Source organism: Chamaea fasciata, unplaced genomic scaffold (genome assembly GCF_029207755.1).
Source record: "Chamaea fasciata isolate MVZ Bird 193981 ecotype frontalis unplaced genomic scaffold, bChaFas1.0.hap1 SCAF_6, whole genome shotgun sequence".
NCBI lineage: Eukaryota > Metazoa > Chordata > Aves > Passeriformes > Sylviidae > Chamaea > Chamaea fasciata.
In genome coordinates this window covers 17848502-17867715 of record NW_027094091.1, presented here as the reverse complement: position 1 = coordinate 17867715, position 19214 = coordinate 17848502, and the positions used below count along the sequence as shown (strand labels likewise).

At 37.7% G+C, this 19214-nt stretch overlaps 1 protein-coding gene across 1 annotated transcript in view; it reads left to right on the top strand.

Moving 5' to 3' along the window:
- The window catches only part of DHX15 (DEAH-box helicase 15), a 45957-nt gene extending 27293 nt beyond the window's left edge, over positions 1-18664 (top strand). The window contains exons 7-14 of the mRNA XM_066185549.1: positions 216-302; positions 2297-2446; positions 2611-2719; positions 3850-4041; positions 7101-7223; positions 9388-9578; positions 16753-16922; positions 18084-18664. Of these exons, the coding sequence (XP_066041646.1) occupies positions 216-302; positions 2297-2446; positions 2611-2719; positions 3850-4041; positions 7101-7223; positions 9388-9578; positions 16753-16922; positions 18084-18201 (1140 nt within the window). The 3' untranslated portion in view covers positions 18202-18664. The remainder of the gene's footprint in view (positions 1-215; positions 303-2296; positions 2447-2610; positions 2720-3849; positions 4042-7100; positions 7224-9387; positions 9579-16752; positions 16923-18083) is intronic.
- The last annotated feature ends 550 nt before the right edge of the window (positions 18665-19214 follow it).

Genomic DNA, 19214 nt, shown 5'->3' with positions numbered 1-19214 from the left:
AATGGATGAAAATTGCATTCTTTTCACTAGAAGTTCCTCTGGTTGATTTGAGATCATCCTGTGAAAGTGTTGGAGCACTGCTCTGGTAGTTATTGATTAAGTGATGAAAAGTTTACTAAAAGTTATTTGTGCAGAGACAAAATTGGAGCCCTTTATCTTCAGGATGAAGTAGTTTCATTTAGTTGTTTGGGTTTTCGTTGTTTTTTTTTTGACAGGTTGTGGTGTCCACTAACATTGCTGAGACATCATTGACAATAGATGGTGTAGTGTTTGTGATTGATCCTGGCTTTGCAAAACAGAAGGTAAGTACTATTTTTTTCTCTTTATAGTAGGAAAGTTGATGGAATCTGGTTTGCTCAGGCTACTCTTCCTTTGCAAACACTGATGGGTCTTTTTCCAGTTGGAATCTTGAACTTGATTGGTTTGGATTTGTTTTGTTTTTAACTTACAGTTTTGATGGTTTGCACTTAGTCCAAAAACTTTAGATAGAAAAATTTTGTTCTGAAAAAGCAAGAAATGTGAGAATTTCATGTTAGACTTGGAATATTTTTTTTTCTAGACACTATAGGAAGGGTAGTTTTGTACTTTTTGTCTTTGCTTGAGGATGCTCAAGTAAAAAAAAAATTGTGTTAAAGTAAATAAAAGTGGTTCTAGAAGCCTCATTTTTTTAAGTCACGGTAGAAAACTCCAGCACTAAAATGAAAAGAAATGATCCCTCCTGTTTCATGTCAGTATTTATCACGTACTGTTGCAGCCCTGAAGATTGTAATCAAGCTTGTATTGTGGTTCTTGGAACATCATAGGGTGTTCAGTGGAACTGAAGTGGCTTTCCTACAGTCAACCCAGTAACTACATAAAATATGAATCTCATTGTCTTCATTTGGTTTTTTCACTAAATGTAATTTTCTTTATAACTTGGTTTCTTAGTCTTTTCCTTTAATAGTGGTACACGTTGTCAGTCTTTTTAATGTTTGCAAAATGAGACAGACATGCAGGAGAATATGAGTACAGCGAGTGTGCTTTTATGAACAAATTCCAATCAGCATTAAGGCTGAACTTTTTTCACAAGTAGTTATTTTTCCAGAAGCTATTCCTCCAGTATAAGAACTAAGGTTTCTGTACTTATTTTATACTGAATCATACCAGAAGGGTCTTAAAACATGGACCAAGAATGTCTTGAGCTGAAACTACTGTTTGACTACTGCCTTTGTTTTCAGTGTATTCTTTTCCATGAGCCCTGTTGAGTTGGCAAGGCTGCTGTTTAGGTATGACTGCAGTGGAAGTTTTACAGTAAATACCAGCAGGTATTTTGTACTGATAGTCTGTGTGTCCCCTTGAAATACACTTTTCTTTTATCATCAGCCTGATCTTTACAGTTGCATAAAACCTTAATGTTAGATTTTTTTGATCTCTAGAACAACCTGGTAGTTACATCAAGACAACATTTTAATGGGATTTTTGAGCATCATGAGTGTTTAGCACTCTGTAGAACAAATTGGACACATTCCTTTTGCCATGTATAGTGGTTTGAAAGCAAAACAAATTAGAGGCTCCAAGTCAGAGATACAATTTAATAGGAAGAAAGGAAAGAAAATAAAATAGATGCCGTAATACAAAAGACCACTGACAGAGTCAGGTACTACCTGAGCAGAGTGTTGGATGCAGTCCAGATGAAGTGGACTTCCTGAAGCAGTGATCTTGTAGCAAGGTCTGGTAGCTCTGTTCTTCTGTCCCAAACCCCAGATTATATCCAGGTGAGAATGCTTGGTTCCTCCCCCTGGGCGGAGCATCTCACAATGGGATGATGAGTCATGCAGGGGGTCCTTGATGGCCCATTAAACAGAGATTAACTCCCGGAGGGAGTTATCTCTGAGTCATGGGCAAGGCATTTGATGGGCCATTAACAGAAGATAATGGCCCAGAGGGAGGGAGTCTGGGAAAACACTGCCCCACCTGGATCCAACAGTTCATGAAGATGGTGATAGAATACTTTGTGCACATCCTATACTACAACCCAGGACACCATGAAAAACTTACCTAGAGATACATTTAAGAACAGGGAGCCTGGCAGGACTTGCTGTTAACCAATGAATAAAAAATGCTGTTCTGTAGGCAGTTGTATTTGAAGCTCTCCAGCATCCTTTGTAGCTATTTTTTTCTTTTCTTATCAGATACATACAACTTGTGCAGAAGCTGTGTTTAAAAATAAGTTTATAGCAGTTTGGATAGTTGTCCTATCTATGAACATTGTTTATTCTTTTCCCTTCTGTCCTGCTCTGCCTCGCCTTTGAAATAGGTGTACAATCCTCGTATCAGAGTGGAGTCTCTGTTGGTGACTGCGATCAGTAAAGCATCTGCCCAGCAGCGAGCTGGCCGTGCTGGTCGTACTCGGCCAGGCAAGTGCTTCAGGCTTTATACTGAGAAAGCCTACAAAACTGAAATGCAGGTAAGATTGTGGTTTTTACATTGTGTTTATAAGAATGTCTCATTCAGGTTGTTCAGTGCTATACTATTAAACAAAATTAGAATTTGAATGCTTCTGTAGTATAAAGTGTTTGGAAAAAGTGTTACAAATTTTCTTTTTTTTTTTCCCCCCCCTCATCCCCCTAGGACAACACATACCCTGAAATTTTGAGGTCTAACTTAGGATCTGTAGTATTACAGCTCAAGAAGCTTGGTATAGATGATTTGGTGCACTTTGATTTTATGGATCCTCCAGGTATCTCTTTCCATCTTTCCAACCTTTATTTTTGTGACTATATGTAATGACAACATGGAATAAATTCTCTCATTGTTTTTTGCTGTTTTTTTTTTTTTTTTTTTTTTTTTAACTGTAATCTGTAAGAAATGTCTTTTGTTTATCCTGAAATTTAGTGCTCTGTGTCATATCCAAGCAAGTTTTTCTTTCTGTGTAAGAGCTCCTAGTGGAACCAAGGAAGCTACTGAAAGCCCCTTGCCTTCAGAGAATAAGACAAAATTCTTGGCATTAGAAAGTCTGTTACTTGAGGTTTTTTTACTTATCACCTTGATTACACATTCTAATTGTGCAATCAGTTAAGAGCTGTTTGTAAATAAAATGGGCTGACGTTTTTAAAGCTGAATACATTGTTTGGCTCAAACTGTAGATTATGTGCATCTTCGAAGTGTTAAATCTTAATATATGCTTCAGAAATAACTGGGTTATATTGCTAATCAAAAATGTAAATCAATCAAAATAAATATAAAATACCTATATAAATAGGTAAGTTAGTTGTTCTTCCTCCTAAAATAAAAATCTGACATAGTCTGTAAGTTGTTCTACAGAACAATTAAATTCTTTGTTCTGTACAACATGTATGATAGCTTAGCAGAAAGACTTTTAGATTTCCTTTTATTTTTCTTTGTGGGTTAATACTGACTTTGTAAGGAATGCAAGATAAAGAGAACATTCTTATTGGCTTTCTGAAAGACTGTAGGTTTGTAGAGTTGACATGGCTTAAATTTTAGGACTATTGATCTATTTAGTATGGAACAAGGAGAAAAGTATCTTCAGGGAGAAGTGATATTATTGATACTGAATATTTCACAATGCCACTGCTGTCTGAATTTTGAGAAGCAGTAATCTTCAAATATTCAAAGCTTGTGATTAAGTTTAAAGCTCTTCTAAATAAGTATTCCCTCCCTGTCACCCCCATTCATTCATGCTTGGGTGTGTATTGCTGGATTTGGTAACAGTTTTGCATTTGATGCTAGTGAATGGAGAACAAAAAAAAAGAAAAAAAGATACCTAATAAGTCTGTGCTTCCTCGGTTTTTGCTGATTCAGAGCTGTTTGGTTAATGTGCGTATTTACATATTTTTTTTCTTTCAGCTCCTGAAACTCTGATGAGAGCTTTAGAGCTTTTGAATTATCTGGCTGCTTTAAATGATGATGGAGACTTGACTGAGTTGGGATCCATGATGGCTGAATTTCCATTGGATCCACAGCTGGCTAAAATGGTTATTGCAAGCTGTGACTACAACTGTTCTAATGAGGTCCTATCTATTACTGCCATGTTGTCAGGTAATAGCAGGAAAAGAGAAACTAAACAAATTGCAGATCTTCAGTTTAGGGAAAATTTAATTTTCCCACATCAGAAAAATAACATAAATTTATTTTTAATTAAATTAGAATTGCTTTCTAAAACTTCATATATGGGTTCAGTTATTATGGATTTATGTAGAGACCTTGAAACTAGTGAGTAGTAATGTTGAAAATCAGTGCTTAAAATGGTCTTCAAGTTTGCTCCTAACATCAGTTAAAAGTATATGTATTTGAATTGTTGGGGATGGGGAATCAGGTTAGTGGAACAGAAGTCTATTTAGGTTCATATGAGGCCCTGAAATGTCATCTTGGCCACTAATTCTTAGGGCAATAAAATCTCTTTTGTACTGTGCATTCTTCTGCACTTTGATAAATCACAGTCTTCCCAAAGGGATTAGAGTATAATTTATATTAAATTGTAATCTTGTACATGATACATTTTTCAGTCATTAAATGGCAAAACTGGAGAACAGTCAGTATTTGCAAAGGGGAAAAAAGAAGCTTGGAAGGAAGATATATCTTCATAAAAATTAAGTGAGGTGTACAGTTGTACTCTGCTGCTGTTATATGAATTGCTCTGTGTCAGAGCAGAGCTGCTTGTTGAGAGAGCTTAGTGAGAGGAAAATGTGACCAATCAAACCCTGTATTTAATTTCCCCACAGTGTAGAACTGACTTTGTTTCATAACTAGAGGTCATAGGGCAAGCAGCAGGTTTCAATCTATTATGAAAATGGGGATGTTCTTACTCATAAGTACATTCGTCTTTGGGATGTAGTAATTTACCAGGCTCTCCACAGTGCAGGTGTATTGCTGACATGCTTAACTTGGTTGGATGGAGAAAAAAAAAAGTTTTTACTAAGTGTAAAATCTGTTGCTTCAGTTTAGTCTAACAGTATAATTATATGAAAGCTTTTAAGAACAAGTTAAAATGTTTGTTTCAGAGTTATGATTGTTCAGACTCAGAGCAGATGGGCAGGGCAGAATCATAGTATTTTTCTTTAATTAAATGATAGGGTTAATTGCGGAGGTGGTGGTAGGTTGGTGCCTGTCTTTCTCTTCTCTTCCCCCTTCTCCCCCCAGTATCTACTATAGAACAAGTCAGTTTAGCATTTTTGTCCATGGCCTTCAACTGATTTGCCTTACTGCTTTTCCAATTTACCTTTTCTCAGGCCATGACACCTTCTTTGTTTTAAACGACAATTAGCATAATGATGAATAAATTTTGGGGAAAAACAAAAAATGGATTGCAGCTTGTTAATGTATGGGTCGTAACTAGAACACTACTCTTAACAAACCCATAGTCCTGGTCTTTGTGTGGGCTGTTTCCCAAAGTAAGCACTTTAAACCAGCAGCCTAGTAGTATGTTCTGATGCATTAAGTGCACATAAAGATTGTTAGGTTGTTTATAGCAATCCATGTATTTAGTTTGGACCGAATGGGAAACTAGGTGACAGAAAAGAGCAAAAGTAGCATTAAATAAATGAGCAGATTAAATAATTGTACTACATTTTATAAAAGCCACGGTGTCATGCTGTGGTATGGAAAGTACTATTACTTTTCAAAACACTTGAGTTAAAACAGTGATGGAATAATCTGAATTTTGCTTTTATTAGTATGAGTTAGAAATTAAAATACACTTGATATTACCTCTTTTTTTCAAATGCAGGACCCATTATACAGGGTGTTTATTTCACACCTGCATTTCCATTTTCTTTAATACGTTGGTCTTTTTTGATTTGTTACCATGATTTTCTGTTAAAGTGTGATTTCTTTTTTCTCATGTTGCATCTGGAATTCAGCTCACAATATCTAGTGCTTTGGGGCTTTTATGCAAATCTAAGAACAAAGAAAAACTACACAACACTGCACAATAAAGCCCTCATTTGATAGGGATACGTCATATGCAAAGAGGTGTTCTCATGTGATTGCAGGGCTTCAGTTAATGAGAAAACTAATGTAGTCCCAGGCAGCTGGAAAAAGATGAAGGCTTTTCAGTGTTTAATCATTAATTTTATTGAATTGTAACCTCTTAAAAATTACACCTAGTTAAAACCAAACTGATTTATTTTCTGGTGTAGATCTCTATAGAAGTAAATCACAATATGGTAAGGTTGGAAGGAATCACAGTAGGTGACCTAGTGCAACCTCCCTGCTCCAGCAGATCTCTTATAACTACTTTCAGGATCTTGTGGATTGATACCAATCTTACAATACATTAGAATGTTGACAGACCATGAATTAAGTTGGCTGCAATACTGTTTATGGTCTGTTCTAGTTTGTGTCTGGAAAAGAACTGGTAAAATATGATTTTTGGATGAAGTGAGATGAATCAGATGTATGTTAGAGAATATAATGATAGCCAAAGCTCATCATGTTGCATTTTTTGATATATATTTTTTATTTGAAGTAGTGCCAAAGGACGGTTTAACCTTCCACCACTACCGCTACCATCACAGCCTTTAGACTTATTAATACTTTCATTCACGTGTTTCTGTATACCAGTGCTGATAGCAATACCATCTGGGAAGAGACTTGACTGGTGTGTTCTGTCTAGTAACAGACTTGAAATAATGAAACCTCAAGTTGGTTTAGACTCTGCTAGTACACTGCAGTTTCAGAACTATTTACTTTGTCTGTAGGGGCTTTCTGAAGAAGCAAATTTGCAGTTAAAGTGTTTCATTCCATGGGGTACTAGCTCCTGGTAGAGCTATCAGCACTGGATTTGAACTAAGATCTGTTTAGCCTTCCAGTCTGTGTAGGTAACCTTGATGGCCTTCAGACTAGAGATTTTGATGCATACATATAATTCTATTAAAATAATCAGGTGCTCTGTAGCTTTGAAACCCTCTTGTCTTACAGATGTGGTTAGGTGTTGATGTACCAAATCAAGGTAGTAAACAGTCCAAGATGCAGTTGGAGGCCATCCTGCCCTGCCCTATGCTCTGTGAACTGACCTAGCTAGGCCTTGTTCCTCTATCTGTGAATGCGTGACTCATCGATATGGGCGTTTGTGTTGGGCCCATACCAACCTTGTTTAGTCCCACAGTGTTTTGTTCGCCCCACGGAAGCAAAGAAAGCAGCAGATGAAGCCAAGATGAGGTTTGCCCACATAGATGGAGATCATTTGACGTTGCTGAATGTCTACCATGCTTTCAAGCAAAGTAAGTCTGTGTTTGTTCTAGTAAAATTATTTGTTATGCTTTGTGCTGCCAGCTTCCATTTCTGGGTTCCAAGGACACTTGAAAGGCTTGGGTTTTGTTATTTAAGTGCTACTTTCCTTTGGGGGTCAAGCAAATCCAAAAAAACTACCCAGGCAATCTTGTAATAAACTGATGAGCATGTAAATAACCTAGGCTTTTAAATCAATGCTGAGTAACTTTGGACAGAAGGAAGCAAGTGTTCCTGTAATTAAGAAATATTGAAAGTTTCTCTAACATTAATTATAAAAAAATCTCCATAATTGCTTAGTGATTTTTCAGGGAGAGCAGTGCAGAAAAGGCTGTGAATTTGGAGAAGAGTATGTTCCTAGAACAAAAACCTTTTTAATCCTAACGTCTTAATATTGTTAGGAATTCTGTAATAAAGCTTTGGAATAGATTGAGAGGCAAAGGGATGGTGCATCAACAAGAAGTAACATAGAACTGTGTGATACATTTGTTTCAATTACATAATTTCTGTGGATGGAATTTAGAGAAAATGTATGATCCTCTTTGACATAGCTGAAGTATATTCTAGCAGCTTAAAGAAGGTAAGATAAAGTGAAGGTAGGAATTTTCTTGAAAAATGAGGAAGTGACCCACTTTTTAAAAGAGTGACTTATATTGGTGGCAAATAAAAAGATTGCTATAAACTAGGAGCCATGTAGACTTGGTGCTCTAGTTATTATACTTTCCTGTGGCAAACAAAAAAACTAGCAGTCTTTTTACCCTGAGTAAAAAGAAATGCAGCTTAATGCCCCTTTCTGTTAGAGGTTTGATTTATAAATTTTGTATTGAAACCTTCTAATGCTGTCATTATGTGACAAGCCAAAATAAGTGCAGAAATACAAACAAATACATTCAGTTTACAATACAAACAATAGCTGAGAAACTTCTGTTAAACAGTGGTAAATAAGACATGTTGCTTGCTTTTTTCCTGTTAGTTTTTTCATTAATAGGATCCAGACTGTCTGGCAGATAATTTGTGCATGTTTCTGGAAACCATTGCTTTAATACTCAGGTTACTGCGGGATGGAATTATTTCAGGAATCATCTTGTGAAATTGTGAATTGAATTCTAGAATCAGAAGACAGAATGCTACTAGTGTTTGTGTCTAGAACAATATAAAACATCTGTGGTTTATCTATGATACCTAGTTCAGTTGGCTCAGAAAGTAGTATGCTGTGGTACTGTGCAGTAGAATCATAACTGTACAACAGCTTCATTCATGCTTCATTTAAAGTATATTCTGTAAGGTAAAGTGCAAGAAAGAACTTGGACTTACCTCAGCTTCCGTAACCTTCATTCTTTTCAGTGCAAATTAAGAAGAGTCTCTTCTTTCCGAGAGTTACCTTAAGTTTTAATTTTTAAGGCTGGCTTTGTTGGATTATTAAACTGACAAAGATTGAAAAAGCATTACTTGAAAAGTCAGAGAATTGCTAGGGAGAACTGGGTTTCTTGATGTGAAACATGCAGGTATTTATACTGACAGAATGGCTGAGGCTTGGTGTTTCATCAGATTTCTCAGAGCTGTCAGCAGTAGGAACAGTAAAGAGTACAGAGTTCTGTTACAGTGGCTGTATTTTACCAGTCACATTTACTTAAACTGCTGTGTCACACTTAGAACAGACTGTATAGCTCCTGGCTGTTACTTGAGCGCTTAACTTAAGTAGGGTTTCATTTCTCAAATATGGTGTAGTTATGTACAGTTGTCTTGTATGGTCCTTGGATGCTGCAGTTTAAGGCTGTGCAGTGTTCCTGACATCACATTATGTTTTACACTTCAGGTTTGGAAGATGGTTTTTCTAGTTGCAGGATGGGATTTTTGAAGTGTCCAAAATTAAATGGTGTGGTATTTCAGTAAAACAGTGATTGTGTTGGTTATATTGTGAGGGGGAAAAAAACCCTGCTTTTTTCCTGCTTTTTTCTGTCTTGACCACGTGCTTCCTGTGTAGAAAAGTTTTGGGAGGTTACCTAGTGCAAGGAATCAACTGAATAAAAATCCAAGAGCTGTTACCATTTACAAAAGTTTATGGATTTTTTTTTCTGGTTCATCTGATTGATGAATCAGTTAACCACTATTTTATTTACTTGTTCTAATTTTGATTCATGTTTTCTAATGTTGCAGATCATGAGTCGGTTCAGTGGTGTTATGACAACTTCATTAACTACAGGTCCCTGATGTCTGCAGACAATGTACGCCAACAGCTGTCACGAATCATGGATAGATTTAATTTGCCTCGCAGAAGCACAGATTTTACCAGCCGAGACTATTACATCAACATAAGAAAGGCATTAGTTACTGGGTATTTCATGCAGGTATGTATTTACTAAAGCTTAATAAGTGTTACTTAAATTACATGTGGCTAACTGTACTGACATGTAGTCTTTGTCAGGTTGCTAGGTGATGACTCGAGTAGCACATTCTTCAGTCAAACGGAAAAAAAGTTGTCGTCAGTCTTACTAATTATTTGTAATCTGATACTGAAAAGGGAAGTATAGTGGTATATACGTATGAAAAATATGTGATCTTTACAGAAAGAGTGTATTTTTTTTTGTATATTTTTCCCTTTTTATATTTTACTTTCCAATTACATGAGTCAGATAGTGGAGTACTGGAGCACTTCTGTAATCTCAAGATGTATACTGTTAGAAATGCATTGAGCTTGGAAGCCAGTCTCCACTGCTGCCACCCACACGCTTTGCATTTCAGGTTAAACATGCCCCAAGCTAGAATGCAGGCTGCTTGGGGTTTTGTTTGTTATTTTTTTTCTTTGGTTTTGGTTTGTTTTTTGGGTGTGGGGTGTTTTTTTTTTTTTTTTTTTTTTTTCTTTTCTTTTCTTTTCTTTTAGTCCCATCCTGCTGTGTTTTTTCTCTTCAGCATTTGCCCTTATGACTGCTAGGGTCTCTTTGCTGGCTCTTGCAGATAGAAACTGAATCTTCATCCTCATGGACTCTGGACTGTTATGATAATGCTTTTCATGGCGAAAAAGCATTTGGCATGTCTGTGCAACACTTCTGCTAGAGCCTAATACCTCCCTTTTGGAGAGCACATCTTGTTATCTTTAAGAGGCTGACCAATGCCCATGGCATTTCCTAATTTTTCCCTTGGGGTGCGCTCTGGAGGTGTTTAAACACAAACACTTGCCAGTTGGTCAGTGCTGTGCAGGTGAAGATGGCATAGGCCTGACGAGCGCTGCTCTTAGGTGCCTGAGCTGGGGCACAGGCTTGGGCACCCTGTCCTTACACTGCCCCTGCCAAGTGCTGTCTCCAGGGCCCAGCCAGTCAGTCTGCAGCAGAAACATGTTCCTGGGTTTTCAGAATACAGAAATATCAATGTCAGCAACTGCATTTCACTGTAATGCGAATGGGAGATTAAGGCTGTTGGCTGCTTTTAAATAATTAAATGGTTTTAAAGCCTTCCTTGCTGTAACCTTTCAGGCAAGTAGGCTGTAACTGTGTTCAGTCCTTGAATTTGGGACATGTTTTCTGCATACTTCTTGGCAAATGCTTCAGAACACATTCCCACCTACACCTTTAATTCTGTAAGTGTTTTGAAAGACAAAGAACAGTTCTGCCCAGCATTCCATTTTGGGCCCCAGGCAGGTCTGAGTGCCACAGCTGCGCTTTTGTTTGGCACCATACCCCATGCCTTCTTTCACTTAATTGGACCTGTGGGGAGGCCACGTACTTGGAAGTTGGTGTGCTCTCAGTTTGTTTTACGTTACTCAGAGTGAAACTCTTCCTCTAATTGGTGTTTTCCTATTAGAAAACACCTATTCCCATTCATGGGGAGGTGCACCAGTGTTGGTGCAAGTAGGTTTTTGTCTGTGTCTTAGGAGTTAAAGATCTGACTTAGTATTTTTGCTGTGAATAGAGTAGTAAGTAGGCTCATGCAGATGAAAATTAATCCTGTCTGGAAGTCTCTTTGGGCTTCCATGGTCAGTAGGTTGTTTACTGCCTCTCTCAGCCAAAATTCAATGCCTAATTGAATTTTTGGGATATATCAAGAGGATAGCTAGAGCAGACCTGTTGAAACTACTTGGAGTGGAAGCTATTTCAGCAGTTACTTTTGTGCTTCAAAGTGTCTCAGTCTATTTTAGTTTGAGTTTCTTCAACTCTTTAAACCTCAGTGATATTGTGGTACCTATTTGACCTTGTCTCTGAACCTTCTTTGATGAATTGCACATTTCTTTAAGAAACCTTCAGTAGAAAAATTTTAAATACTCAAATGTTATTTACCAGCAGCTGAAGTACTTTAAATTTTAAGTCTGTATACACATTATACCCTCTTCAAGCTAATATTCAGGCTGTAGCATTTGGGGGCTCTTGTTAGAAAACCTTAGTAATGAAATGCATACATCATCCTTTGTCCTCTTAGAACAGAACATATGTGGAATTCCAAGTGTGGGCACTTGTGAAATGTGTGCATGTACTGTGGATAGCTTCTGCATGTAAAGTACTGAGGTCTGTGGACAACACATGGCAGAAGTTTATTCTTCAAACTTTCTAAATTGCAAAAGGCAGCACGAAGTGGAAAAAGCAGTAGCAGCCATTGTCTTGAAATACTTCTCATACTGCATTGTTTATACTTGGGTAATTGCCTACTGTCCTAAGACCAGTCATAAAATTTCACTGTAGAGTTTTCTGTACTGATCAAGACCCGTGGTCAGACAGTATAGGCTTGTACTGACTATAGTACTAGTACTGGTTGTGTAATCAGTACTAAGTACTCTGTTTTTACCTGCCTTCAGTTGTGTGTCAGAGTCAGATAAATGTGGAATTTCTGCTGGTGATGAGTCATCTCTTCACCCTTCATATTTAAATGCAAATTTGAACTCCAGTAAATCTGCCATAGACAAGCAAAGTAAAAAGTAAAATAATTTAAAACTGTCAACAGTTCTGTGTATAGTAAAACTTCTGGAAAGATAGATATTGACAAGAAGTTAAATGTCTTTTAAAATTTTTGTGCTGCCTCAGATTTTTTCTAGTTCTTATAATGCAAAACTTTTAAAAGTAAGTTTCTGTACCACACATCAGAATATGCAAAGCATATGTAAAATACAGCAAGAGTGATCTTTGCGTTCTGAGCATAGCCTGTCTTAGAAATGGAGAGGAATTGGCACATTGTACAACTGCAATATATTTGTAATTTAGTAATAAAGTTCCAGAACTAAGTATAGATTATTTCACCTACTTCTGTTACGTAACTAAGCATACTTTATAGAAAACTCTAAATAGGATAAATACTGTAGCTTAGTGTTAGCTGGGGATCAGAGTAAGTCACAAGAATAGGTAACTCCTTAACGGAGGCTTATCCCTGATATCGATTGAAAACTAAGCTTAGACTCTTTTAAAGTGTAAATATTAGCTGAAGTAACTGTGGTTAAGGCTATGCAAAAAATAATTGCACTACAGAAAGTAAGCTAAGGAAACAAATTGGAAAAGGCAAGCAAATGACAGAATATCTTAAGGACGGGTCATCTTCCTCTTAGTGAGTTTGTTTTTTATCAGTTGTCAAAAGCAACTTAGGTTTTTATTATTGTGTTTTCAATCTAGTATTGAAGACAGAGCAAGAACTGATAGTTCAAAATTTAAATCAGAATTTAAAGGTGGAAGCAAGCTCTCTGTGTTTTCAAATCAAAGAATGGGTCAGGTTGGAAGGGACCACAGTTGGATTATCTGGTTCAGCCTCCCTGTTCAGTCATCCTAGAGAACATGGCACGGGACTGTATTCAGACAGTTCTGGAATATCTCCAGTGAGGGAAACCACAAACTCTGTGGGCAGTCTCTTCCAGTTCTCTATCACTGCACAGTAAAGAAGTTGTTCCTCATGTTCAAATGGATTTTTGAACCATTTTTATCTGTTACTTCTTGTCCTATTGCTTGGCTCCACAGAAAAGAGCCTGGCTCCTTCCTCCTGCCACCCTCCCTTCAGATACTGATAGCACTGATGATGTTCCTCTCTTCAAGGCTGAACAGGCCCAGCTCCCTCAGCCTTTCCTCGTAACTGAGATGCTCCAGTCCCTTCATCATCTTCATTGCCCTTCTGTGGGCCTGCTCTAGGGGCTCCATGTCTCCCTTGCACTGAGGAGCCCAGGTCTGAAGACTCCAGAGGGGCCTCACTAGAGCTGAGTAGAGGGGCAGGATCACCTCCCTCATCCTGCAGGCAATGCTCTTCCTAATGCACCCCAGGGTACCATTGACCCTCTTGGCTAGAAAGATGTACAGATCAAGCTTGGAATCTTTCTTGGGAGATGTGGCTTAGTCAAACACAGAGGATACACTTAAATGATCAATACTGTACAGGAAGTAAGATGTCAAATGATTTGCTTTCTAATTAAAATTTCATTTGATGCTGCTCAGTCTTTGGTGCTTATTTCTTGTATGGAATTATGTATATTTTGAAGTCTTTACGTAATCAAGCTCCTACAATAATAGAATGGTAATAAAATAAACCTATGACACAAAGGTGGTCACTGGTGCATTTAATAGTATTCATTTTGCTCTTTAAAAATGCAGAAGAGTGGTGTAAAACTTTTTAATAGATTCAGAAACACTCTTGCGTGTGCTGCAAGCAGAAATTTTGGAAATCTAGGCAACTGCCAGGGTTCCTTTGGTGCATGCTAGCCTTCATTTGTCAGAAAGAACAAGGACCAATCATTTCTCTAAACTGTCTGTCAAGACTAGCATGCCACAACGTATAGCCTTGAATCTAAAAGGGCTGGATCTTGTGATGCTATTCCTGCTTTTGACCTTGCAAGTGCATTTGAGTTTAGGGGTAATGTTTGTTTGAAGACCCTTGACTTCGCCCTCTAGGTTCAATGACATGATAGCTAATAAATAAGCACAAACACACTAAAATTTCAGAGGAGGGTGTGTAATTCTTAATAAAATTGTGATGAGAACTTAAAAGTGAAACATTTTCCTCTGGTGGTATGTGCCACTGTTTCCATTTGGGTTTGTCATGTTCATAAAAATATTGTAAATGTCTCTAAGTCATCAGCCATGTGGGCTTTCTGGGGCTGCAGAATAATCTATTGCAGAGATACATGGGCTGGCTCAGCACTTGCCCATTCTTTTAGAGTCATGTTCAGCCTAATTCTTTGGCGATCTCAGGGTTTCAGGTATGTTCTGTAGTGTCTTGCTTGCTACCACTACTCCTCAAAAAATGACCCCACTTCCTGGACATACTTGGTGCAATCATATGGTTTCTGCAGAAGCTCATGCTGTCTGTACTCTGAAAAACATCACAGAATGGTTGAGGTGAAAGGGCCCTCTGGAGGACGCCTGGTCCAACCACCCCTGTATTTTCAGACACTGGTATTGCTTGCAGGCCAGGGTTTCAGAGGAGTGATATAAGCTGCCTCCCATTTGTCCTTGTTTGCTCCCTTATGTCAACCTTGGTGCCTACCTGAGCCCATTCTAAATTCTTTCAGCTCAGTGACCTGGCAGGCCACTTACAGAGTGGAAACAAGAATGGGGCTCAGTCAGCTCTGCTGCAATAGTGCAGACCAGGAATGAGCAGGAAACTGTAGCAGCTGGCAGATCACTGTGGCTTGCTCTGGAGCCATAGCTTCACTGTGTATTCCCCTACAGAGTTGCCATCACTGACCCTGAAATTCTTTTCCAAGGTATGCCAACAAGCACACTCTGTAGAAACATCTAAAGAGGAAATACCACAGCTCACTGTTACCTTGGGATTGAAGCCTGTCACAATAGTATGTAACCACCTAAAGGTGGCTTGTCCCTGATAGCAGTGGTCTAAGGAAACATTTTCTTTGTAATCTGGGTTATTCCAATGCTTGTCCTTCCCTGGAAATTAAGACCTAACTGTATGTTTCTGTAGCATTTATTTTTCTTTGCGTATGCTTCAGAATTATACAAAGTCAATAAGAAACCTAACTCTACCATTACAAATTACATGGAAAAGGAAATTGTATTTGGGAAAGGTAGAGTATAAGACTTTACTCTTTTAATACATATGAGTGAGACTAAGGTGTTGAAGGTAAATTGTATTGAATTTAACAGCACACTTTTCTAGAACAAATCCTAACTAATGCATTGTTCTGTCCTTTTCTAGGAAGAAATGGAAGAGATAAAACGTACTTTTGTATGCGTGTGTAATTTTGATCTGAAAAGTGAAACTGATTTTTAAACAAAACTTCCTTTGAAAAAAAAACCTAATCCCACAGCAAGGTGTGCTGTGTTCGTGCTAGGCATGTGACAGATGAGTGTCTAGTCTAGTCTGGTTTGCACCTGTACTGCTATTTATTACCACAGATGTTGTATTGAGTTGAATAAAATTTGGCCTAAATCTTTGCAGACTGTTGGTCTCCATTTAAAGGAACCCCTTCTGGTTTCCCATACTTGAAATAAAGTGTTACCTTTCAAATTTTGTGTGACAAAATTTGCAAACCATTGAAATGCTTTGTTCTACTCATAAAACATGTTCTGGATATTAATGTTATAATGTTTTAAAGAGAAGCACACTCCAAGTAAGTAATTTCTTAGTAAAGAGGTGTTCTGGCTTAAAACTCAAGGTAGCTATTGCTTTAGAAGGCCTGGGGTTTTAATCTAATAGGTGGAATTTGTTCTTGACTAGGCAAAGAAAAGGGTGAAATATACCTAGGAATTCAAGGAAACAAGGAAGTACACAGTCTATATTAAACGAAAACAACTAATGATCTTAATAAAAATGTCTTTGATGTCTTTCAGCCATTGCCTAACCTATTTAAGCTTTTTATGCTGTGTGTATATATATAAAATGAGGTTGTTTTCAATTACAGGTATCAAAGGCTTATTTTTAGTTACTTTTTCTGTTAGATTAGCTGTTGGTACAGAGGATATCATTCTAAGGATAACTGTCTGCTTTACCAAATCTTAATGAGCTAGGTATCGGAGCATCTTGGCAAGGCAGGCATTATTCCCTTTCATAGAGCAAGAAGCTTAGTCAGAGGGAGGTTAATTGATTTTCACCAAGGTCACAGCACAAGTGTGTCGCTGAACCTACATTTTCCAGCTCTGAAACTCATGCTGTAGTGAGACCTCTCTCATTAAAGGATAACATTGTGGGCTTACTGGTCCCACTGTGGCTACTGCAAATTAAATGCTTGAAGCAGATGTCTGTAGTAGACCACAGCTGACTTTGTGTGATGTTGCAAACCTGTCCAGTGTATATTTCCTTCCAGTACTTTGTCTTTGCAGTGCTGCTGTTCTAATGATTATTCTCTTTGAGTGATAATTATTTTTATATGTTGCTTGAATTGTGTATTAGAATATACACATACCATTGTAGTTAGCAAAAACATCTGGCATCTTGATTGTGCCTATAAAAAACCATGAATACTTGAAGTGGTCAAGTAACGTGCCAAATTTAGATGAGGTTTGAAAGTTGAGTTGGTATGTTTTGTATAGAACACTTAAAAATCAGCTTGAAATTGCTTCATTTACAAATTGCCTATGTTAATGAAAAAAATGTCTTTTTATTTAGGTGGCACATTTGGAGCGAACAGGGCATTACTTAACAGTGAAAGATAACCAGGTGGTGCAGTTGCATCCCTCCACTGTTCTTGATCACAAACCAGAATGGGTGCTGTATAATGAGTTTGTCCTTACAACGAAGAATTACATCCGGACATGTACAGACATCAAGCCAGAATGGTAAGCCAGAGTCATGCAATAGAGTTATCGGGGGTTTTTTCTCTCTTTTTAAGTTGAGGGAATTCTTTTTACTTTTCCTGAAGCTAGTTTTACAAAAATGGTTTGAAGAATGGCAATGGTATGGTCATAAGGTCTTGTAGATGACTAAGGGTTTTCTTTGTGGGTACTTGTGCCTGTTCGTGGGTTTTGTGTTCAGACCTCTGATGCCTGGACTCTGTGTGCAGTGCACAGCTTGACTTAGAACCAGTTACTTCAGTAAGCCTGGAGCTGCTTGGAGTTGCAGGGTCTTGGGGGTATGTCCCAGCACCCACTTGCATACCTGAGTTAGGAGAGATCAGTGCTTCTGTTCTCAAGATCTAGGTCTACTTCTGTCTGATTTTTTCAGAAGGCTCTGAACAGCATTTCATGCTTTCTTAAAATTCTAAGGAAAGAGGTGATAATAGTGGTACAACTTGCCATGTCATGGTATTTATTCATCAGCTAAGTGTGTCAAGGAAATCAGAAGCCTGAATCTGCACACAAGCAGAGATCTGAAACATCTTGCCTGTCTTCAAGGTTGTACTTTAACTACCAGGTTGTAGTAAGCTTTGGGGACACAGGAAGCTCTTCTGTTGCTGTAATTTTAGTGTTGTGCAGGAAGAGTTTAAAGATTCATAAGCTAGAAAACACAGCATATATATTTATATTGTCTGCAGTATCTTAATGGAAAATGTGTTTGAATCCCTGCTTAGAAATCTTGTTTCAACAAACACTGTCTAACCTACAGCCAGGATCTTATGGCTGTGGTTATATTTTTAAGTTTAAAATGGCTAAGGCTGAACTGTACTCTGGCACAAGTAGGTGTTTGCATAGGCTTCTGTGGGTGTTGGACTCTGACATTAAGCGGAGGCTTGGGCTGTGTGGGTTACCCTGGCAGGTACTGAAGCAGCAGGAGCATCTTGTGAGATTCATGTGTGTGGTTTTTGCTTTGGACTTGGACACTTGGTCAGGATGGCACTGCCATTTTAAGTGTGTGTGCATGTGTCTAAATTTCAGTTAGTCTTAGAATTGCAGAATGAGCTGAGAATAGTGGATAACCTTTGTTTCCTTTAGTTGTAGAATTTCTGTTAAGATGCATCTTAAAGTTTGAGTATCAGTAACAAGCTTTTCCTTTTTTGACAGGCTGGTGAAAATTGCCCCTCAATATTATGACATGAGCAATTTTCCACAGTGCGAAGCAAAGAGACAGTTGGATCGCATCATTGCCAAACTTCAGTCCAAGGAATACTCACAGTACTGAATTTATGCTTTGAACTGAAGTTATTCAGAGGACAGCTTTAAGAGATGAAAGGATTCAAAGTTCAAGTTGTGCTCTTCACTTTGGTTCAATAATGGCCTTTATTTGAAAGCTTTTTAATTTTTCTTTACAGTAAATATTCCATTCTGATTTCATAAATTAAACATTTATGCCTCCCTTTTGTGTTGACACTGTAGCTCATACTGGAAAAGCTAATCAATGTTTTGCAGTTTATTGAAAGTAGTTCTATATATAACAATGTTATAAGCATTTCTTTAGAAATGGTTGAAAATGCTTCTAAAAATGTGATTATCGACCATGGTATGCATGATCGTTGTAATTGTTGACATTCCTTTTAGAAGTTGTGAAATGTTACAACTTGTGCTTCTGTAGACACAATCTTCGGCTTCAGTACAAGGGTACTGACTTCAATAAAGTCTATTTATACTACTTTTGTGCCACAGTATGTCAGTATTTCTACTGTTTTGATTGAAGTATGAGAAGCCCATTTAGTCTCCCATTAAACTGCTGTTTGATTGACATGGCAGTAGTTTAATATTTTAATATTAAAAGTACAGATGCTTAATCAGCACAATGATGATATAATATGATGCATACAATATTGATCCCTTGCAAACTTGTTAAAACTATTTAGGAAAACTCAAAATGCATGCAGATGTGTTAGGAGAATGCTTTCTTCCAACATAGCCCTAAATATTTCTCAGACAGAACTGTAGTAGTGTGTCCTATAAAGTGAAGTGTGTGTGGCCAGGTAGAAATTGCCCTGCTGGGCAATGATTGGGTACTGTTTAGGATCAACACAAATAGGAGCTTAAATGACACTGTAGATCAAATCACACCGCACCATTGGAATTTTGTAGAGATTTTTTGTGAAATATGACTTGACAGCATAATCCCATGAGGAATTTATAGTAAAATTTGATCACATGCCTGGAGCACCTCTCTTAGGAGGACAGGCTGAGAAAGTTGGTATTGTTCAGCCTGGAAAAAAGGAG